General features: G+C 52.1%; 1 protein-coding gene across 1 annotated transcript in view; it reads left to right on the top strand.

The window, feature by feature from the left end:
* LOC125136633 (coiled-coil domain-containing protein 33-like) overlaps nucleotides 1–23,199 on the top strand; it is a 55,547-nt gene extending 32,348 nt beyond the window's left edge. Inside the window, 8 exon segments of the mRNA XM_047797472.1 lie at nucleotides 3,804–3,937; nucleotides 7,351–7,460; nucleotides 13,344–13,435; nucleotides 14,174–14,294; nucleotides 20,253–20,382; nucleotides 21,003–21,142; nucleotides 22,420–22,491; nucleotides 23,176–23,199. Of these exon segments, the coding sequence (XP_047653428.1) occupies nucleotides 3,804–3,937; nucleotides 7,351–7,460; nucleotides 13,344–13,435; nucleotides 14,174–14,294; nucleotides 20,253–20,382; nucleotides 21,003–21,142; nucleotides 22,420–22,491; nucleotides 23,176–23,199 (823 nt within the window).
* Nucleotides 23,200–23,616: the final 417 nt, after the last annotated feature.

Here is a 23,616-nt window from a genome sequence, read left to right as displayed (position 1 = left end):
CCTGTGAGAGAGTGGCAGAGCTGTGGAGGATGGGTCAGAAGGTCCCAAGGCCTCTTATTCTGCCACCTAGTCGCCTAAAGGTTCTGCCCTCTGTTGTATCCTTCTCCATCTACCCAACCACCCAGGGATTCTGGGAATATCCCTCTGGTCTTTAGGATTTACGAGCCTGCCCAGCCAGGGACCCAGCAGCCAGAACAGATCCAAATTAGAGTGCTCCTGTTTCTCCAGATCTTCCAGGGGCTGCCCTGGCATTGGCACTCAGGACAAGTCAGGTGGCATGCATCCTTCCAAAGCTCCACCCAGGTGGAAGCCAGACTTTGTTCATGCTCTGATGCTCTGAGGAATGTGGAAGACAAAGAGGGCAGGCAGAGCAGGTGTAGGAGGGGGGCTTAGGGACCATGGAGGCAGCTTGAGGGCTGGGAGACAGGGCAGGTGGGTAAGGAGATCAGGTACAGCATGGCACACAGACCTCTGTCAGGCAGCCTGTGTGTGTGTGTGTGTGTGTGTGTGTGTGTGCATGCACACACGTATGCACATATGTGCTTGTAATAGAAGGGGGAAACAGAAGAGTCCTGGAAAACTTCCTGGATACAAGGACAGTGGCACACAAGTCCCACCCTGTGGTGTATGTCCTAGAGGGCATTCAGAGGACAGGGGAGGGTGGGGAGTGACGCAGGAGCTTGCTCACTCCCAGTCAACATGCTGTGCTTTTCCAGAGCTCACCTCCTCTCACAGCTGCAGCCCTTGGGAACCAGACAGTGCGTTCCCCTTAGTTCTGACCTCACAAAGGGAAAGCAGAGCCCTCCCCTCCCGCTCACAGCTGTGCTTGGGCCTGGCTGGAGTTTGTCAAACACACACACCCCTCCAGCGCCCTGAGGGGTGGGCCAAGTTGAGGGGGCTTATATTTCCTGCAGCTTGGGACTCAGGAGCACTGCATTGTGCTTCTGAACCCCACCCAGTCCCATCCTGGGGTGACTGCCCTGCCCCCAGGGCTGGATTAAGTCTGAGCCCCAGTACCTGGCAGCTCCCCAGTGGCTCAGGCTGGGCTGTGTGGAGGCAGACCCCGGAGGGACTCCCTGGACTCTGAGACTGAACTGGGTGACTTAAGCTCCATCAGAGGCCTGAAGGATCCTAGAATTCAGCTTCTGTGCCCGACTGGGGGCACAGAACAGGGGCTGAGAGCAGAGTGAGCTGGCTCCCTTCTCCTATTCTGGGAGGAATGAGAGGCCCCTCTAGCCCTCATTTCTAGAATAGCATCAAGGGCTTGGAGGAGTCAGCTGTGCCAAGAAAAGCCATTACCCTGGCAGCCTCCCTCCACCTGCTAAAAGCCTCCCTCCTTCCCCTGGGGCTTCACCCCTCAGGAGTTATTTCTCCTCCACTCACCTAGCCCTGCCTGACCTCTGTGTTGAGTGAAGGGAGGGGAGAGAGAGACAGAGGGAGAGAGAGAGAGGGAGGGAGAGAGAGGGAGGAAGAGAGATGCTTGCTTAACTCTTTCTATGCCTGAGCCAAGTCAGCACCAGCAGGCTTCCTTGGTTTTATCCATCACCCTTCCCCATCTCCTTCCACCTGGAATTCCTCCTGTCAGATGCTTAGGAGATTGTGTAGAGAAAGGTAGGGGACAAGCGGCTGAAACCATGGAGGTGGGGGGGACGGTGGAAGACAAGCTGGCAAGTTCGGGTCACAGGCTCCAACCTTAGTGGTGTTACCGCACTGCTGCGACTTGAGCCCATCACTCATCCCTGGTTCTGTCCTCTTTGTGCACCAGGAAGCGCTCAGGGATGCAAGTACCACGTGCCCTGCAGGAGCAGGTTTGCTGTTTGGGTGTAGGAGGTCAGACTCCCTCTTACAAGCCTCCCCGCAACACTCCCCACTTAGTGCTTCTGCCTTTCTGCCGCTCTACCCTCTGTCCAGGAAGGGAGGGGGAGCAGAGAGGAGAATTGGAAGCTGGTGAGGGGCTGCTGAGAGCTCTGCATCCTCTGACCTTGGGGAAAGCTGAGGGGGAACCAGGGCACAGAGTGGCAGGAGGAGGGGCCCAGGTTGTACTCCTCAGTTGGTAGAGGTAACAGCGCTGGAGGAAGGGACCAAGGAGCTGGGCTCCACCACCCCACAACCTTGCTCCTTCTCTCCAGCCTGGCAGCTTCCCACACCCCTGGGCCAGAGGAACCCCTTTGCAGGTATAGGGAGGCGATGGCTATGTCTAGGTGGGCACCAAGTCTGGGGGACTCTAGGGCTCCAGCTCTGTGGGCAGCGCACCCCTTTTCAGCTTAGCCTTCCCCCAGGACAGCCCTTTCCCTTTCACATGGCTGAGTAGTCAGGCAGCTTTGAGAAACACCCAGGTTGTTTTGTGTCACAAATGAGGGACTAGCATGAACAGGGGCCTTCTGAGTGCCAGAGCTCAACATGCTTTCTTCCGGACCTTATAACCTTCCTTGGAGGGAGGTGCTACTTAGAGAAGAGGAAACCGAGCCTCAGGGGTGGGAGGCAACCTGGCCAGGAGAGAACTGTGGGCTCAAAGCTAGCTCCAAAGCCTGTACTCTGTCTGTACCTTGGTCACAACAGCCAGAGACGCCCAGTTGCAGGACCAGAGTTAGGGTCAAGATGGGGAGACACTAGGCCAGGGGAATTCAAGTGATTGTTATTATCATTACCAGTATTATTATTAACACTTTCGTGGTGCTTAACAATGTGTCCGGTACTTTACACATATTAATCCATTTCCTGCCTGCAACAACCTGATGTTCTCATCCCTATTTCAGAAATGGAGGAAGTAAAGCACAGCAAGGTTAGTGTACCTTGCCCAAAGTCACACAGCTACTTGAGGAAGGCTCACAGGCTGGGGCTGTTAACATATGGGGCTCTGAGCTTCTGGGTTGACTTCCCTGCTCCACACTCCCTTTGGGGGGACATGGCAGTGGGGCCAAGGGCTGGTGAGGTTGCCATCTCTGCTTCCCACCCTGGGGTACCATTTGTGCATGATGCCGCCCCCTCCTGAGTGTGTGGTGTGGCTCCCCCTGCCACAGGCTCTCTGAGCAGATTCCTCACCCATGATTGCTGCAGTTAATGTAGCAGCACCTTTTACAGTGCTGATATAATAACCTCCTCAACAGAAGCAGCATTAACTCTCTCACTCAACTGTTTGATGGCTCCGGATCTCAGGGACACTTATCTCAGGTACCTGTGGGATCCACTGAGATGCAGTGGGCCCAGGTCCAGGCCTCACCTCTGACAGCCTGACCCTGCAGGACCTTGAGGGTTTGCTGGCCAGAAATCCCTCACCACTCCCTGCCTGCCCCATGCCCAGCTCTAAGTGGCTAGCCCAGGGCCTTGCACACAGTGGGTGCTGCAGAAGATGGTGGCACATGGATGCCCCATTGAAAAGGCTAGATCCAGGGTAGCTGGGCCAGAAGCTTAGGGAGATGAAGGTTAAAGGAAGTACCAGCCAAACATGCACCACGCAGTCCAGAGAGGCTTCCTCTCACCAAACAGAACCTCAAGAGAGGGTCAAGACAGGGAAGTGATGCACTCAGGTGCCTGCTAGAGAGCCCTGACCTGGCAGGAGGTAGGAAGTCAGACAGGCAAGGCGTCTACTTCCACTCACACCCCACCCTCAGCCTCTGGTGGCTTGGTCACTCAGGCAGCAGGGCAGCAGATAGAGGCCTGGGATGACATGAGTGTCTCTGCCTGGGAGGGAGCTCTTCATGCTCTGTCCACCCTTCGCTCAGATTTATAGATGGTGGGGTCCTAGAGGGGAGAGAAACAGGCAGGGTGCTCTCCCTCTGACTCAGCCTACCCCCCGCCCCCAGGAAAACCGCATCGGAGGAAGGCAAGAACCAGATCTCCAAGGCAGTCACATCTGTGCCCAGGGAGCCCACCAGAGCCCCCATCTGGGGGGACACTGTCAAAGTGGAGATCCAAGCTGAGGATGCGGGGCACGAAGGTGAGGCGGGGGCAGATGGGGGCTGGCACACTCGGGAGGGGTGCAAGGCAGAAGCAAGCGCCCTCACGGCACAGCTGGAAGCCACCTGAACGTCTCCTTGGGCTCAGTTAAAAGCACTTTAAAGGAAAACAATCATAATGCTGTCATGCCTCATCTCCCCAGCCTGCTCGAAAAATGAGTTGTTCCACATAAATGAATTTTCCAGACAATGAAAGCTTATCTTTTTTTACGACCGTTGTTATTATTTTCATGGGTGTTATTACCACCGGCTCCCACTGGAACGGCACATTACAGCTTCCTGGCACATCCCCATGCATTGCTCACTGGATCACTCCTCTCAGGACGAGCAGTGCTGCCCTGTTGCTTAGGTGAGAACACCGAGGTTCAAGGAAATTATGTCACAGGCTCAAGCTCAAGTCATCAGTAAATGGAGGACCCCCGATCAGCCTTCCGTGCTCTCAGTGTAGCTCCTGAGCCCTAGCTGCATCCCTAGAATGGCCCCTTATCCTGCCTGTCCTCCCCAAGCACTGCCCACTGTCAGACAGTAGGGTCTCTGTGCTTCTGAGGTCGAGGGACACGCTCATAGAAACTGCCTAATAGTTCTTGCTCCTCCACTGCCCCCCTCAAGCCTCAAGTCCCCAGTTTGGCGAATCCTCACACTGTAAGCAATTTAGGAGCAGAAAACCAGCTGCTAAAAACGGTGGAAAGGGAGAGGGGAAAGGGGTGAAGAGCATCAGTAAAAGGAGAAGTAGCTGGTTCTAGGTCAAGCCCAAAGATTCTTTTTTTTTTTCTGCTTGTAAAGGAAGGGATAGGTGGAGCTGTCAGGAAGATACGAAAGAGGAGGAGAAATGGACCTAGAACTTCAAGCAAAAGTACATGTGCCCCTGTGTGTGCATGTCTTTGTGAATGCCTGCCTGCCAGTTCACATGCACGTGTGAACATTGTACGTGTGTGTGACTACAAGCTTGTGACTGTGCCTATAGGCATGCATGTCTGTGTATCCTGTATGTGTGTCTGCATGCACATGTCTGGCTTCAGCAGGGGGTCTTGCGTGCACCTAGATTTACCTGGGAGCTGGTGTGTGCCTGGTGGTGCATAAACGTGTGTAGTTTTGTGTGTGTGTGTGTGTGTGTGTGTGTACATCTCTACAGCTGACAGGAAGTTAGGAGTTGTGCTGAGTGGACCTGGGCTGTGATCCTGCCCTGGGCTCTACACATCTGGGGTTATTACAGGAAAGAACACAATGAGTCAGTGTCCTTGGGGCCCATCTGTGCAGCAGAGAGGGGAGCAGGACTCACTGCAGGAGGGGCCAGAGGGTGGGAAGGCCTCATGGCCAGGCATGGAATATTGGCAGACACCTCTCTGCAGATTGAAGTAGCTGGATGCTTGTTGGAACCTGGTTGGAACTGGTTGCTGTGGTGATGTCTGCGGTGGGGGATGGGTGAGATGGGGGCCAGGCCAAGAGGTGGGGGAAGGGCGGGAGAGAGCTCAAGGATGTGTTAATGAAAAGCAAAGGGGAGTTGCAAACCCTGTGTCAGGGCCAAAGCAGGCTTGTTGGCCACACAAAAGGAGCTGTGGGAGGCCGGAGGGGCACAATGCCCAGAGAAGAAGCTGATGAAGCGTGTTTGTAGCATGGAGACAGGAACTGGGAGGGATGGCTGTCCATTCCCCCCAATTAGAGCTCATCTGCTGGCTGCCCACACAGAGCTTCAGAGATTGAGGTAGCAGGGGGAAACACAGGGCATTCACCCCTTGTTTGGCCTCAGTAAATTCCAACTGGATTTGGGGACTCAAGACCTATGGGTAGTGGCTGTAGGGGGCTGTAACCTCCACAGCTACTGTTGTAGCTTTGGCTGGAAGCCCTGGAATCCTTCAACTGAGTTTTTTTCAGTCTGTCAGGGCTAGGTGAGTGTAGGGAGCACTGAAGATGGTTAATGAGCAGGAGAATGGTGATAGTTATGAGGAGCATTTTCTTAGATTTTTTTTCTTAGAATTTTATAGGTTGAAAAACACAGCAATTTTAGTGTTAGAGTTAGGGTTAGGGTTAACAGCAATTATTAGGAGAGAGAGTTTTTCTTCTTTAAAGTATTAACATTTTGCAGAGCAGGAACATGAGGCTCAGAGAGGTTAAGCAACTGGCTAAAAGTCACAAAGCAAGTTGGTATATTGGTACTAGAACCAGATCTCCTGACTTCATATCCATTGCCTTACTCTACTTTCTTCAAGGCAGCATCAAGGCCCTTTGGTGCCCATCTCCCCCTCTTTCCTTTGAGCTTGAATCCCATATGGCCTGTTCTTGAGGGACTTGGCAAGTGTTTTACCCTCTCTATGCATCCTAGGTAACTGTGGGGAGGAGAATGAAAGGAAGAATAATTAGAAAAGCCCTCACCTTCCTCCTCCACCCCCCTCATTCAAATGACCCACCAGTTCCAAGTGACCCAGCAGCTCTGTGCTCCCAGTGATCCTGCAGAGCCGGCAGCTGTCCCTGGTGCTGAAATGTCCTTGTCTCAAGAAGAGAGGCAGAAAGCAAGGGGCTACCCAAGAGTCTCCCTTAGATACACCCGTCCACCCCAGTCCTCCCTTTCCCATTCTTCTCTAGATCTCTCTTTTATCTCCTTCCCTCCCCCATCTCCCTTATTCCTCCTACCTCCTTCCCCTATCCATCTCTTCATTTCTTCCTTCTCCATCTCCTCTTCTTCCTCAAATCATACATTTCCAAAGTGGGAAGATGCCCACAGGGTCACAAAATCCATCCTCTCCTATCAGCCACTTACTAGCTGTGAGATGTTGATCAAGTTATATAACCTCTTGGCACTCCAGTTTCCACATTTAAAAAACAGAGACGGTGATTCCTACTTGAAGGCTGGTGGTAGAGACTTGTTGGAATAATGGCTCAGGAGTGCCCATCCCCATGCCTGGCATGCAGTGGATGCTCCTAAGCTGGCCCACCATGATTATTTCCAGGTCACTGGTATTCTTCCCATTAGTGTATTATACAACAAAAGCTATTCTCTTTGGAAGGATTTTCTTAAGTGGTACATCATTCTTAGTGTTTAGTTTTCATTTACTTGGAGTATACTTTTATTGATATTTGCATCAAAAGATTTCTTGAGCAGATCACTTTTCCTTACTGAGCCTCAGTTTTCCTTCCACAAGATATGGGGGAGAATTGCTTGTTAGGCCCCTAATGGCACCTAGCATGAAGCCTTGCCCTGTGCAGGAGCTCAGACACTGCTTGTTAAGTTGTGTGCATGTGTGTGTTCCATACATGTGCATATATGTTGACTCTTCAGTGTGGGCCTGCTCCCCTGCTCTCAGCAATGTCTCTCACCTCTCACTGTCTCACCTCGCTGGGAAGGACAGTGGTCAGCTAATCCCTGACCTCCATCTGTGTTCACTTTTTCTCTCTCCAGATGTGATCCTCAAGGTGGCAGACAATAAAAAGAAAGAGAAGCTGTTGTCCTTCCAAATCCCCATCAAGTACTTGCGTGTCCTCCACCCCTACCACTTTGAGCTGGTGAAAGTGAGTCAGAGCCCTGGTATCTGGGTCCAAGTGGGCCTGCGATAGGTAGGGGGCGAGCAGGTGGGAACCAACTTGATGCCCCCATCTCTCCGTCAGAGCATCCCTGGGCATCCCATGCCCACCCAGCAGTATGACAACTCTCAGACTTCTTGGGTTTAGGAAACGCAGCTCCCAGCAGGTAGGAATTCTCTGAATAAGAGTTTAGAATTCTCTGAATTCACCTCCAGAGAACAGCCCAGTGAACACAGCATATCTGCCACATTAAATGAATACACCAATTAAAGATAGAGTCTCATTTCATATATGTTTAAAGAGTGAGAATGTATCTAAAAATAAAAGAAATACAGTATTTACAGAGTACCTACTATGTTCCAGGTTCTGGGCTAGATGCCATACACACCATCTCTAACCCTCAAGGTGAATTCTATTTTGAATACATAGAACTGGGACTCAGGGAGAAGAATCCTCTCATCCTGGGTCACAGAGCAAGTGAGTAGCAGAGTCAAGGGTGAGCCCAGGTCACACTATGTCCCATGCTAGTTCTTACTGTGTTGCCTCCACATGTTGCTTTGGCAGGAGAAAGGCCCAGGAGTGTTGGGGTTTGTGGGAGATAAAGTGTTCCCTGGAATGCACCCTTCAGTGGGCAATGGGAAGCCTGGAGTAGGGAGCCTCAGGGCCCCTCAGTTCATGGTCTGAACCTCTCAGGCCAGCTTCCCTGCCTCTTCCCCTCCCCAGTGCTGACTGATGGAAGGAAGAAATCACTCACTGTTCAAGTACTTTTTAAGCACCTACTCTGTGCCAGGCCCTGGGCAAGAGGTGAACAGAAGCACGACTTTCCCTCCCTCTGTGTGCATTCCAGACCCTTTTGGTTGTTTAGAATAAAGAACAATATGACGTGTGTTGGTATGGATTCCTAACCTAGGTCTGTTGCTTGCCAACTATATGTCCATAGAAAACCCCCTCCCCCAGATCTCCATTCCTCATCAGCAAAATTGAGGCAATATCTCTCCTGGCATGGCCATTTGGAAGGTCGAGTGCAATGATGAGCATAAAACATCTAGCAAGTTACCTAGCACATAGTAGGTGCTCAGTTCAGATATATTCCGCTCCCTCCCTCCCCCAGACCCTGGCACTGACTTCCTTTCAAAGCGACTCCTCAACCATGGCCCTTCAGGTCTTTATCTTCCCTAGGCTCTAAGAGAACCCCAAGCCCAGGGCCTCAGGATGAGATACCAGGGGCAGGCAGGGAAGGGAAGGCCCAGAGAGATTAGTGACTCACCTAAAAGATTCAGCACTTCAGCTGTACTTCTGGGAGCATCCCAGAGACCTCCTGGCTCTCTGTCCACTTACAACCCAGACCTTGTTATCACATCTTTACAAAGAGAGCAGACAGGCAGTGGTCCTTGTGAGGGCAATGAAATATTCAAGTAGAAAAGGGAAGATTTATTATATTGATCTCCTTGGAAGGGCTCACAGGGACCATGAGCTTTAATTATCAGCTCGGAGCCCCAGCGGAGCGATGCCAAGTGATTGTCTGCAGAGGGCTGGATTTATGGCAAGGGTCTTCCCCTTAGTCACTCTCCTCCTTGTGTGTCTTCTTCCCCCACCATTTCCCCAGCCCACTGAGCCTGGAAAAGCTGATGAAGCTACTGCCAAGACCCAACTGTATGCTACAGTCATTCGGAAGGGCAGCTTCATCCCCCGCTACATCGGCCACAACCACACAGCTCTGGAGGTGCTGGGACTGGGCCTTCAGGGGTTGGGTGGGGTGGCGTGGGAAGGGGCCAGGGGTTGAGCAGATCCCAGGCTCTGCCCTTGGCCATCTCTAACTGGCCTGTTGGTGTGGGGCAGGGATGTCTGGGGAAGAAATTGAGAAAGAAAAAAGCAACTATAAAATAAATTGAATTACCATGTTGTCATCTGGGAAAAAAAAAAAAAAAGGCAACTGGATATTTCAAAAATAGCCAGAGTTGTTTGTATAGAACCTGCCCTGGGGTGGCAGGGATGATGAGGATAAAGACAACGATGATGCCTAAACTTTTCCAGAACTTTCCAGGGATACAAGCACTACCCTAGCCTTGCCTTCCCTTGCTCTATTCCTCATGCACCATTTGTGGAGTGCTGTAGAGACAATGAGAAGCTCCCAAAGCCTGTATCTCCCTGAATCTCATGGGGAGAGGAAGAGAGTCCCCACCTTGGCTCACATTCTCTGGTGTTTTCTTTCTTATTCTGTCCCTCCTGGAGTAGTGACCACTGACCTAGGGCCTACATCCCCTAAATGAAAATTTTAGGGACCTCCCCACCCCTCCTGGAGTCCCGTTTCTAAAGAGGTTTGTCTGGTCTTCCAATTAGGTTTTCATTCATTCATTCAACAGTTATTTTTGTCTTTTTTTTTGTCTTTTGTTGTTGTTGTTGTTGTTGTTGTTGCTATTTCTTGGGCCGCTCCCGCGGCATATGGACGTTCCTAGGCTAGGGGTTGAATCAGAGCTGTAGCCACCGGCCTACGCCAGAGCCACAGCAACGCAGGATCCGAGCCGCGTCTGCGACCTACACCACAGCTCACGGCAACGCCGGATCGTTAACCCACTGAGCAAGGGCAGGGACCGAACCCGCAACCTCATGGTTCCTAGTCGGATTCGTTAACCACTGCGCCACGACGGGAACTCCCCTCAACAGTTATTTTTGGAGCTTCTTCCATTAGTCAGTCCAGGGATGGGCTCAGCTTGGGGGATGAGCTCGCTTCCATACATACCCCTCACCATGCCCCCCCCCCATTACCTTCTATCCATAGGCCTTTCAGGTAGCCTAAGGAGGACTGGTGATGCTCTGGGAAGATGTGGTCCCAGGACTTAGCCTCTCTCCCTTTCCCCCAGCCTTCAAACTGTCCAGGTGGCAGATTCAAATCCAGTCATGGGCTGAGTATGATCAGGGTGGGAGCCAGAGGGAGCTCAAGCTCTGGGCTTTCCCTGCTTCAGTACAGCTGATCTGATCTGCTCCATAAGACTGTAAGCCTGGCAGGGCAAGAAGTGTTCTTTAGCCTCATTTCACAGCTGGGGACGCTCAGACCCAAAGGGAGTTTGATATGGGAGCCCAGAGCTCCTGACCCACATCTCTGCTTCCACACAGTCACCCTTGGATGCTAACATGTGTCTCACCTGCAGGCACCCTCTGCTCCTCTCTCCCTCCTCTCTTTGATCATGGTTTTTTTCCCTGAGGACAGCCAGCACTTCACACACACACACACACCAAGGAAGAGTGACAACAGCTTGGCCTTGCTGTCCCCCAGCCACACCCCATAGAGAGAGGACCACACCTCCAAGACCCAGGCAGAACTTTGGCCTGCAGGGCACCCCCACCCCCACCCCATGGATCTGCTCCACCCCCACCCCAGCCCTCTGACTTGTCTCACAGAGTCTGGGCCCCTCTGCCTTCTAGCACCCTGCCTGCCCCAGCGCAGATGACCCCCCTGTCTGCTCCTGACGGCAGATAAGAGAGCACAGTGGAAGAAGAAATTGCTTCTGTGACTCACCAGGCCGTCACGAGCAGGTGTGCTTGGGCAGCTGTCTCATTCACACCTGACCATTCAGCACAGAGCAGTTGTAAATTAGCACACCCACCTGCACACTGACATACACGCATCTCTAAGCCCTCCTCTCAGCCCTTACAGCTGTTAGAGTCCATGTGAGCAATAGAGCCTGACAGGGTCCAGTGAAATCCCTCAGGCCCAGACCCTACCCCCCTCCAAAGTTTGAAATGCCACCATCAAAGATTCAGTCCTTTGGGAGTTCCAAAGGCGCAGTGTGTTAAGAATCTGACTATACAGCTTGGGCCCCTGCAGAGGTGTGGGTTTAATCCCCAGCTTAGCACAGTGGATTAAAGAATTCCATGTTGCCCCAGCTGTGGCTTGGATTCAGTTCTTAGCCCTGGAATGTCCCTACACTGTGGGTGTGGCCATTAAAAAAGAAAGGAAGGAGGGAAGGAAGGAAGGAAGGAAGGAAGGAAAGGAAAGGAAAGGAAGGAAGGAGGAAGAAAGAAAAGAAAGAAAGAAAGAAAGGAAGAAAGAAAAAAGAAAAGAAAGAGAAAAGAAAGAAAGGAAAGAAAGAAAGAAAGAAAAAGAAAGAAAGAAAGAAAGAAAGAAAGAAAGAAAGAAAGAAAGAAAGAAAGAAAGAAAGAAAGAAAGAAAAAAAAAAGAAAAGAAAAAGAAAGAATCAGTCCTTTGAATTCGGTGAAGGGATTCAGTCTTCAGAGGCCCGAGAGTTGAAAGGTCCTCCTCGCTATCTTAAGCCCTTAGCAGCTCACGCCTGTGTGGAGCAAGCAGGCAAGCAGCTGAGATGGGCTCTGGCAGAGGGGCTTGGGAGAGGGATCCAGAACAAGCCCCTATTCCAGGCACATTCCTCTCATTGAAGGCGGAGCTAGGACTAGGGAGAGCGTGGTCCAGCCTGGCAGGGTCCTCTTCCCATCCTGACGTGTTCCCAAGATGTGGCCCCTCAGCTGCATCCAGAGCCCCTTCCTCCTCCTGAGCCTCTTCCCAACAGTGCCACGTAATTAGGATCCCACCCATCCTCCAAGACCAACTCAACCCCAGCGCCTCCCTGAGGCTACTGCCTGTTCTTCCCACTTCCTTCCCCTCCCAGGTCTCTGGTATCTCTCTCTCTCTCACTCATAAACACAGCCGACCTCTCCTTCACCTGTTCTCCCCTTTTCTCTTTCATCAGTGGGATTCATTTGTCCCACAAACACATATTGAGCTTCTGCTGTGTGTCAGGTACTTTTACTAAAAGCTGGGAATACAGCAGTGAATGAGATGGACATGGTCCCTGCCCCTGCAGAGCCTGAGATCTAATCAAATGGACAGAAAATAAACAAGAAAGAAATTAGAATAACCCAGCAATGCTGATGCTATGGAAGAGGCACCCTAGGGGCTGGGTTACTTTAGTAAGAGTGGTCACAGACCACCTCTCACAGGTGGTGATGTTTAAGCCCTACGGGAAGAGAAGGAGCCAGCCACCGAATTGGGGTTGGGGAGGAGTCTAGGCAGTGGGATCAGCACACTCAAAGGCCCTGAAACAGAAGCAAGTAGGGTGTGTTGGAGGGGTGAGATAGAAGAGGCTGGGGGTTGGCAAGAGATGTGGGCTAAGGGGCAGAAAGGCCACACATGCAGGTCTCTGCTAGCAGGGTAAGAATTAGGGAATCCATTCTAAGGGCAGTGGGGGTGGGGCAGAGGAATGAGATGATCCAGTTCTTTTTTTTTTCTTTTTTTCTTTCTAGGGCTGCACCTGTGGCATGTGGAAGTTCCCAGGCTAGGGGTCGAATCAGAGCTGCAGCTGCCAGCCACAGCCACAGCAATGCCAGAACCTTAACCCACTGAGTGGGTCCAGGGATCGAACTCACACCTCCATGGATACTAGTTGGGTTTGTTACTGCTGAGCTACAGCGGGGACTCCCGAATTCATTTTTAACAAGGCAGCGGTTGCCACCATGGGAAAGGGGATAAGTTGGGGCCAGGAGTAGAAGCAGAGGCCAGTGAGGGGTCAGAGAAGTAAAAGGAGCCACGGGAATCACAGCTGGCGGGTGGGATGAGGGCTGAGGGGGCAGTGAGGGCCATTGGTGGACAAGGGTGAGGACCAGGAGTCAGTTCAGGAGCTGCTAGGAAGACAGTGTAAGTGTGTGGAGAATCAGGGCCTTCTCATGCCACCTTCCCAAGGTCTGGCCCAGGGCCTGAAGGAGGACAGTCTTGAGCCCCTGTTGAAGACCCTGGTGAGACAGGAGCAGAGGTGTGGATAGAGGGATGATCTCATTGTTGGGGTGAAAGATGGTAGGCTGGCCATGTCCCTGACAGGGCCCAAGGCCACCCCAGGCTCACCTGTCTCCTCTCTCCCCCAGGTCTTTCTTTGGGGCATCAATGAGCCCCTGGCCAATAACCCCAGCCCCATGGTGGTCGTTGCCCGGGTGGTTCCCAACTACAAGGAGTTTCAGTGAGTGGGGCCCAGGTGGATATGGGCGGGGGGGTGGGAGGAAGGGTTGGAAGTTGTGTGGAGGCTATATACCTGCCCTCCCCATGAGGCCCTTCAAACCTCCTCAGTGGAACCGAAGTCCCAAGAAGCTGCCATAGCCCTGGAAAGAGGCAGCTCAGACCCTTCACAAGAGCAGGGTTGCAGGAGAGAGTGAGCATACAGAGGAGAGGGGTCCTCGGCTCCTCCAAACTGGCCTCCCCACCTCCCACCCACCATATCCCTCCCACTCTAGGGCCAAGGCACCATCCATCCAGTGCTTGTCCCCAAACTTCATATCCTTTCGTCCTGCCTACAAGTCCCCTCCCTCACCCTCCTGGAGGTCTCCCTGGCCCCAGCCCTGGCTCGTCTCCCTCATACCCCGGCCTCCTTGGGGGTTTGGTGGATTCACAGTCCTCAGGAGGGGATGCAGGCTAGTGAAGTCAAGGCCACAGTGAGTCATGGGGAAAGGAACCTGGAAGCTGCAGGTCATCTTGTAGCCAAGATGAGCTTTCTCAAGGCTTGGGTCAGCCATTGGAAGGACCAGGGTCCACCACCCATCTGGGTGTCCAGATGTGAACTATGCAGGTCACTGCACTTTCCTCTCCCACCTCAATCCAGAGCCTGTGTGGGATTCCGCGGCTCCCGGGCCTGGGCACAGAGCCAACAGTGCTGGATACCCGCAGTGCTCCTGTGCTGACCCCTGTCTCTCTGCCTCGCCAGGGTCAATCAGGAGAACCAGGACCCGGCGTCCCTGGGGCTGCCTTTCACCCAGCTCTCCTTCCCTATCCCCTCCGTGATGAACTTCGATGTCCCTCAGGTCAGCCGGAACGGGTGCCCTCAGGTATGGCTCTTTCCCTCATTTGCCCTCTCAGTGGTCCATTCCTTCTAGTAACGCACTCACTCACTCCTTTGTTCACTCAGCTGTTCACTTGACTCTTAAGGGTTTACTTGTGATAGAACATGATGGAAGATGATGTGGCAAAGAGGGTATATGTCTTTATGACTGGGCCACTTTGCTGTACAGCAGAAATCGACAGAACACTGTAAATCAACTGTAATAAAATAATTACCTAAAAAAAAGTTTACTGAGTCCCGCCCTGTACCCAGGGCCTTGTCTGTCCGTGCTGAAGCTGCCCTCGGGGATGCTGAAGATGAGGAAGACAGGAGTGACACGTGTGAAAATGTTAAATATCAACACAAGATAATTATAATTAATAACCAAGCAGGAGGGACTGTCAGAGCTGTAAAAGTCAGAGGAGAGAAGACACAAAAGGACACATATTGTAGGATTCCACTTAAATGTGGTACCTGGAATAGGCAAATTCATCGAGACAGAAAGTGGAATGGTGGTTGCCAGGGACTATGAGGAGGAGAGAATGGGGAGTTACTATTCTTCAGTGGGTACAAGTCTTCTATTTGGGATGAGAAAATGTTGTGGAAATAGACGGTGGTGACAGTTCTACAACACTGTGAATGTACTTAATGCCATTGAATTTACACTTAAAAATGGCTGAAACGATAAACTTTATGTCATGTATATTTTACCACCATAAAAAGATTACTCGGAGCTGAGAGGGATGTGAAGCCTGGGTGATGGGGGCAGATGTCCGGACATAGGACTGCTGAGTTTTTAATAGGGGAGGGTTGGTGCAGGGCGACTGAGAACAGTAGGAGCACAGGTGTGGAGATGGGGCTGCACAGGACACGATGAACATCAGGGCTGGAGAGGAGGGTGGCAGGTTTGAGTACGCTGGGGCGGGGGGGTGTACAGGTTGGGGCCAGTCCAGGGGGATGGCCTCACTGATCTCTTCCCATAGCCTGCACTTCATGGGAACTTGCCCCACGTGATGGTCACAACATGCCGAGAGGCCTTGAGGAAGATAAGAGTGCCTGGGAGGTCCCTCCTGTGGTCTGCCAAACTGTTCACGCCTGGCATGGCAAATATAGAATGAGGTACCCCTACGGAGCCCCAGCCTTCATTTAAAGGCAAAGACATTTGAAGAAGGCTTAGACACGAACAAGAGTGGTGGAGGCAAGGAGGGGGTGAGACAAAGGGGGACTCCGGGGACAGAGGCTCCAAACCTGAACCAATCCTCGGCCTGATTTCCCCAGAGTCATTTCACACATGGCCCTGCATTTGCCCAGAAAATTATGAACAAATCAGCAGGCAGTCCCGAGGGGCAGGAGGTGCTGGCTGCTTTAATGAGTTAGCCCCCTCCCCATTCCAGGACTTCTCTAGCTGCCTTTGCTGCCTAACTAGTCTGGGGTGGGGTGGGGGGTATCCCCAGTGCCTCTTGCATGTGTGGGACTTAAGGCCAGAGGTCCAGTGACGGCAGGACACTTGCTAAAGGTCACCCGGCACCATGGCAGCCAGTACAGAGGGTCCAGGTGCCAGCAGTGAGAGGACAGGGGCAGGCTTCTGTGGCACAGGTGGGGAGAGAGGGGAGTGGGCAGAGCCTTACCTGGAAGGGACACTAGTCAGCAGCTCACACACACCTCTGCCCTGTCCCCTTTCTAAGCATCAATCTCCTTGCCTCCATTTAGGGGGTAAGGGTTTGGACTAAGTAATTTCTAGGACCTGCTTCTCTGACATCTTGGGGTGCTGTGGTGTCCCACCAGTGGCTCACCAAGCCAAAGCCTGGCAGACCTGGGTTTGGCCCCTCTTCTGTGATTTACTGGCTTTCTGACCTTTGACAAGCTTCCTAATTCCGCCAGTTCCTGATTCCTGCCTTATCAGGCTGATAGGAGAACATATGGGGGTAACCTGTGCAAAACATCCAAGCTAAATGGGTTCAGACCCTTTCAGAGCTGCCAGTGCCCCCTCTGAGGCCAGCCTCACCATTGTTCTTGTTACATTTGGCTACAAGTAACATAAACCCCAACTCACATTAACTTCAACCCTAAGGATATTTATTGTCCCACATCTGGTGGGGCCCCATGTAAGACGGCACCAGAATTGGTTGATACTTGGGCTCAGCATCCTCCTCAAGGACTCAGGATGTTTGCAATATCCCTCCTGGCTAAACAGCACATGGGGGCAAAATGTTCCTGGCACCCCATCCAGACAGGACCAAGACCAGAGGAAGAGAGAGCCTCCCTTTCCCAGTGTGGTTTTTATGAAGAGCTGGCAACCTCTCTTCCAGCTGCCCTTCGGCAGAACCTCCCACTGGGTCTCATGCACTTCTCTCAGCCAAACATGGAGGAGGGCCATGGCTTATCACCCTGCCAATAGCAAGTGCCCACAGGGGTAGAGAGGGAACACCTGGACCAAAGCAGGTTCTTGGCTAGGAGGAGGGAAGGAAATGGTTGAGTGTCTCTTTTACTCCTCTTAGAGCCTAGTGATGATGGCAAAACCTGAACTCTGATGAGTTAAGGGATAGGTGAGCCGTTGAGCTGGACCTCACCCAGCCTGTGGGATCCAACATAGGGGTGGGACTTAGGAGCTACCCTGCACCCTGCACCCTGCACCCTGCACCCTGCACCCTTAAGGGGAAACACTGCCCAACAGGTGGCTCCTGCTGGCTTGGCCTCCTCTTGAGCTGATAGAGTTCCTGGATGATGAAATACAAGCAGTGGTGAAAAAAGCTGTCAGTGCCCAGCATAATCTCCTCCTTGCTCAGCCCCCACAGCCAGTCTGTACCCAGGCTCTCATGGGGTCCCTTCCCATCCCACCAACTTGGCCGAGATCTTCTTTTGCCTGGACCACTGCAGCAGCCTCCACTTGGGCCCTTCCCATCCATCCTGTGACAAGTGGGCACAGAGACCCCCTTGCCCAGGGTTAGGCCCTTCTGGCCCCCTTGTCCCTACCATGGACAGGACAGAGCCCTCACTGCCAACCAAGTACACAAGGCCTTGTCCCCTCCAGCCTCCTGGTTCACTGCCCCAGTTTACCCAGGCATTCTCTAGCTCCACTGTGTAACTAACTGTTCACACCCATGCTGTCCTCTCTCACTTGCTATAATCTCAACCTGGAATGGCCTTCTACTTCTTACCTACTGCCTGATCCCTAAGGTCCTCCCCTCCCAGGTTGGAAGTCAAAGCTTTCCCCTCAGACTTTCAGCTGCCACAACCCACAACTTGCTTAGGCCTCTGCATGGATCATAGAAGTGTGTGTGCATGCGCGCGCACGTGTGTATGTGTGTGTGTGTGTGTGTTCTATCCATTTGGAAGACAGCTCCAGAGGGAAGCAGGGTCTGGCTCTAGCTCTCCCATATGCCCTGCTACACCCCAGAGGCCACTAGCCTGGAAAATGCCCCACTCGGCATTTGCTAAGTTCAATTGATTTGAACTTTTCATCTTCACAGCAAAATAGCCACTTTCTCCTTCAACCCTCACAGTAGCCTTTCAAAGCAGGGAGCATAAGATGTTTTCTCAGTGGACATGACAAAATCAGGTCCCAGAGAGAGGAAGGGACTTGCTGAAGGTCACACAGCAAGGTTGAGGCAGACCTGGGCCCAGAGCCAAGGTGTCCTAGCCACCCAGCATCAGCTGCCCCAGTAGCTCTGCTTCCCAGGATGGCCACCGCTGCATCTGAGCAGAGCAGAGAGCAGCGGGTGTGAGTGTGGGTACTGGGGGCCCTGGGGAAATAAGAGGAGGGCCCTTAGGCCCAGGAATGAAGGCCCTGTCCCCAGGGAAGGCAGGTCTGCCTCAGTGGCTGGGGTTAATGGCTTTGCTGAAGATCATAGCTGAAGGTTAATCACATTCCTTAATTCCACAGCCTGCCAGGGCCTTTCCCATTAGCATCTGTGAGGAATGGCTTCCCTGCTCACCGTGTCCCCAAACACACACACGCCTGCTACCAGCACTTTCACTGGGTCCCTGGAATCAGACTCTGAAGGTGGTTTAAGCTTGATTCCTTGCCCCACCCCATACACGCACAAGAGAGGCTGACCCTCCTTCCCCAGTTCTAGGTCTGAAGGGATCTTTCCTGAGGGATTCATGTGGGAAACCCTTTAGGGAAGGAGCTGTCCTTCCTGGACAGGCAGACACCGTCTCTTGCTTTGTAGACTCCATTTAGACACATTAATAGGCCCTAGAGAGGGCAGCCAGCATCCATTAAACACCCCTCTTGCTGGGTGGGAGCAAGAGATGGGGCATCTAGGGCTGTCACAGGTCCTCCTTGAGTGCCCTAGTGTCTGCCAGATGGTCCAGGCTATGTGGATACCCCCCAGGGACTCAGGAGAAGGAGATGGGCATGATTTGACCCTAAATCCTGAAAGGCCATGCTCAGGTACCCCAGAAACCAGAGCAGCTTCGTGGTTGCCAAGTGGCTGTCTCTGAGCTGCCACAGAGCCTGCTTTCAGAAACACTCTCATTGCCCCTGTCACTGTTCAGGGCCCCCTGGCCCCAAAGTGACTGTAGCTTATCTCTCCAGGGGCACAGGCAGACACAGCTGAGTCTCAGGCTGGTCTTGGGAGAACGGGAGCAGACACATTAGTGTGACAGGCATCAAGGCCTTGCCACGACGGGGGGAGTGGACCCACACTGATATTTCACGATCCTGCATCAATAACTCCTGGAGCCGGTGGTACATTTGTGCTGACCTTTTCCGGTGATGACGATTCCTGCAGGGGAGCAGGAGGTGGGAGTGGCTGTCACTGTTGCTGGCAGCCCCTGGCTGAGGGCAGAAGCAAGGCAGCCACTTGGAGAGTCTGTGCCAGTAATACCCCACCCCCGGCCCTTCTCAGTGTTAGGGCCATGCAGGGCTGCCTGCTGGGTGCTACAGGCTAACACCCCCCAGTCTCATTCCTCACTCACCACCTTCTGGCCTTTGCAGCTGCTGGACCTCCTCCCCATGGAGTCCCTCCTCATTCCAGGGTCCACACATGCCAGGCTTGGTGCCCCCTCCGCATGTTCACTTAGGCCGTCCTCCCACCCAGAATAACATCCACGCTCCCTTGAGCCTACCATATCTTGCCTCAGAGGCTTCCTCTGGTCCTGCTTCCTTCAGGCTTTTCTGATCACCCACAGGGATGTCTGATAGCCCCTCAGATGCTCCAATAGTTTGGTATAATAAATGCTGTCTTGTTTCATTTTTTAAATATTACCCACATGTATGCCCCAACTGCTGGCTTAGCATGCCATTAAGTCCCCCAAATGCCCTATTGAAGACCTGTCGTGGCTTCTGTGAAGGGCTGGGAAACCTGTACAAGGCAGAGAGGGGCTGGCAACAAAGGCAGAGGTCACATCTGACTTGGCGTTTATGATACCAGCAGCCGTGGGTGGGAACACTGGTGCAACTCTTTAGGGAAACAGTTTCCCCATGATGACTCAAGTGCCTTGAAAAATAATTTTTAATTCAGCATTTCCATTTTAGGTACTTATACTAAGGAAATAATTTAAGATACACAGTGATATATTAAAGAACATTCAATGCAGTGTTATTGAACAAATGCGAAGGAAGAAACCAGGACACTTAGACATGACAGAATATCCTGCAGCTACTAAAGTTGGGTAATTTCTGTCACTTAGGACTCTGGATATGCTTAAGTTTTAATGGTAAATGAAAAAGGCAGGATGTTAGGATGACAAAATAGGCATAGGAAAAAAATACTAGAAAGAAATATACAGTCTTATGAACAGTTGTCTTTAGTATAGGAATTTGTTTTTTTTGTTGTTGTTTTCTCACTTTTCTACTTTCTGGTATTTTTTCAAAATTTATTCATTAAGTGTTTGTTGCTTTTATAATTAGGACAAACATCTGCGACATATATAGACGTGCATACAACCAAATATACGGACATCCCTTGATTTGGGAGGTACTGTAGCCTCACTATCTGCTCCCACCCTCTCCTTTCAGCTGTCCAAGCCTGGGGGACCCCCTGAGCTGCCTCTGTGGAATGAATCCTTTCTCTTCCATGGCCGAGACGGAGCCACCACCTTCTCAGGGGACACAGCCCTGGTGCTGGAGTATTACCCCTCATCTTCAAGTAAGTGACCCTCGTGACCACACTAGGGCAGCCGTGCACCAGAACATGTGTACTCAGGGTGTTCAGACCATGCTGCCCTACTTCCTGCGGGAGCAGGTGAAGGAGCCCCCCGTTCTAGGGCATGCAGACATGTTGGGGAGTGCCTGGCTGGCTTCCTTGTCCAAATGGCAACACTGGGGAATGGGCTAGGACACATGAGCCCTGTATTTATACCAAATCCATGAGTTCCTATTACACCACCACCCCTTCCCCATGTGCCTGTCCGTGAAGAAGGAGGGGATGGAGCCCTCAGAGCTTACAGTCTAGTGGGGAGACAGAATTCAGAGACCCAATGATCCACAGTCATAGCCACACTATAAGAGTGAAGCCCCCAGAGGGGAGAGATAAGGGAGATCTATATAAATACTGAGAGACACAGACTGTGTTTAGAGTTGGCCTTGAACTCAACAAGCTCTGAAGGGCAAAGGAGGAGGAGGGGGTTTGTACAGGGAAAGGCCAGGAGGCAGGAAACAGTGAGGGATGGTAGAATTAGATGTCAAGTACCGAAGGATGGGCTCCAGTGGGGCCTCAGACGCTGGGATCCAAGAAGCCTGGGCTGGGGGCTTTGGCAGGAGCCCCAGCTGGTCCTTCCCCCACAGAACCCTGGACCCTCAAAAAGCCCCTCGGCATCTCCGTGCTGCCACTAAAGAGCCACTTATACCAAAAGATGCTGACAGGGAAAGGCCTGAATGGGCTGCGTGTGGAGAAGCTCCCCATCACCGTGAGTACCCCCCACTCTCCCAACGGTCCATGGCTGGTCCACCCCTCCCCAATTGGTTCCGCCAACACAGGTGAATCTGGCTTCTCCAGGGCTTCCACCAGGCCCCCCACAAGGCATCTGACCACTGACCACAGGTGTGAGGAGGACCCCTAACACCAAAGTTCAGTCTTGGACTTGTGATGAAATTGCCCCCATGCAACTTGGGAGAAGCATGGGGAGGCCCTGTGGGAAAGCAGCAAGAATTCAGACTTTTAACAAGCCAAACCTGGGTTCAAATCCTGACTTGCCCTAGTCCTCGCTGTAGAACCTGGGGCATGTTACTTAACCTCTCTGAACCTTAGAGCACCCATCTCTCAAATGAGTACAAGATGCTGTATGTGATCTCTCTGTATAGCTAGAGCCAGACTGTCTGGTTCTACCACTTACCAGCTTGCATGACCATGGAAAAATTACTTGGTCTCAATGCCTTAGTTTCCCCGGCTATAAAATGGTTTTGTAGCCATAGTACTTTTCTTTCTTTCTTTCTTTCTTTCTTTCTTTCTTTCTTTCTTTCTTTCTTTCTTTCTTTCTTTCTTTCTTTCTTTCTTTCTTTCTTTCTTTCTTTCTTTTTTTGTTGTTGTTGTCTTTTTGCCTTTTCTAGCGCCGCTTCTCGCAGCATATGGAGGTTCCCAGGCTAATCAGAGCTGTAGCCGCTGGCCTGTGCCAGAGCCACAGCAATGCAGGATCTGAGCCGCATCTGAGACCTACACCCCAGCTCACAGCAACACCGGGTCCTTAACCCACTGAGCAAGGCCAAGGATTGAACCCGCAACCTCATGGTTCCTAGTCGGATTCGTTAACCACTGAGCCACAATGGGAACTCCCCATAGTACTTTTTTCATAGTGTTGCTATGAGATTTTTTTGGAGGAAATACCTGTAAAGCACTTAGAATAGAATACGCTCTCAGTAAGAATGAAGACATCATTATCACCACTGTCTATTTCTTTGCCACCTTTTTCTCTAAAATACTTCTGGTCACCCTGACATAACAGACCTTAACACATGGGATCTTCCCAATCTGGAAGGAAGCAAGTCTGGAGATGCTAGTCAGGGCTTCCCTGGGGTTGGGAAGGGTGGTGGGGTGGCAGAGGTGGGAGACCAGCTCCCGCCTCCCTCCCACTCTCTGGGCACAGCCTTCAGCAAACACCTTCCTCAGGAATCTGGAACAGTGGGCAGAGTAGAGGCAGAAGCTGCCTGCCCTGGCCTGGGTGGCCAACTGCTTCCTTCTCCTCTCCAGAACACCAAGCTGAAAACCATAAATGGTGAGGCCCCCACAGTGGATCTCTCCTTCCAGCTACTTTCCTCGGAGGTAAGACTCTGAGTAAGGGGAGGGTCAGGGCCTGGAAGCCATGGGCCAGCTCTTGTAGCCCCTCAGTGGGTTCCAACCTCCCTCACGATTACTGCCTTGCTCAGGGGCTGGGGTCAGGGGCTTTTGGAAAGAGGGGTCTGCTGTTTGGGGTGGAAATCTCTGAGGGTGATTGTAGGCTCCAGAAAATCAGAGGGAAAAGTGAGATTAGGAAGAAGACAGTTGAGAGCAGAGGGCCTCCCAGACCTGGGAGTCAGCATCTATCTTAACCCAAACCAAGCCTGGCTCTCTGGGATCAGGGTTTCACAAGGATGAACTAGGATATCAGCTTCTATTGCTGCATCGCCAACTACCACAAACTTTGTGGCTTAAACCAGCACCCACGTATGAGTTCCCACTTCTGGAGGTAGGCAATCCAGCACAGCAAGGCTGAAATCAAGGTGCTGGCAGGGGCCTGTTCCTGTCTGGAGGCTCTGGGGAAATATGTGCTCACTTAGGTTGTCATCAGAAGCCAGATCCCTGCAGTTGTGGGACAGTTTCCTTGCTGGCTGTCAGCTTGGGGGCCTCTCTCAGCTCCTGAAGGCCACCCACATTCCTTCTCACAAGGCCTCCTCCATCTTTAAGCCAGCAAGCGTGTCAAATCCCCCTCACGCTTCAGAGCTCTCTGACTTTCTCCTCTGTCAGCAGCCAGAGGAGGTGCTCTGCTTTTAAAGGGGCTCATGTGATGAGGTTAGCTCACTCTGATAATGTCCCCATCTTAAGGTCAACTGTGCCATGTAACATAGTCACAGGAGTGATAGCTCATCATATTCACAGGTTTCAGGGATTAGGGCCTGGAATCTTGGAGGCTCATTTTTGGAATCTGCCTACCACTGTTGGATTGGCCCAAGTAGAAACCCTCCCAGGGCCTGAGCCCTACCTGAAGGATGGAATGTCTTCCTCTAGCAGCTATACCTGGGCTCTGAATCTGGAGTAGACTCAGATCACCCAGTGTACCAGACAGGCTGGGATTTTTCCACTTTTCTCTCTTTGGCACTGGGATAGACATGAAGCTGGGATGTAGGCAGTTTGTGGGATGTGGGATGTGAAGCTTGGGTGAACCCCAGAAATGCTTGCAGGGGCTGATGT

The sequence above is a fragment of the Phacochoerus africanus genome, chromosome 9 (genome assembly GCF_016906955.1).
Source record: "Phacochoerus africanus isolate WHEZ1 chromosome 9, ROS_Pafr_v1, whole genome shotgun sequence".
In the NCBI taxonomy this organism is placed as follows: Eukaryota; Metazoa; Chordata; class Mammalia; order Artiodactyla; family Suidae; genus Phacochoerus; species Phacochoerus africanus.
Note: the sequence above shows the minus strand (reverse complement) of the source record. Positions and strands in the feature narration are given on the sequence as shown.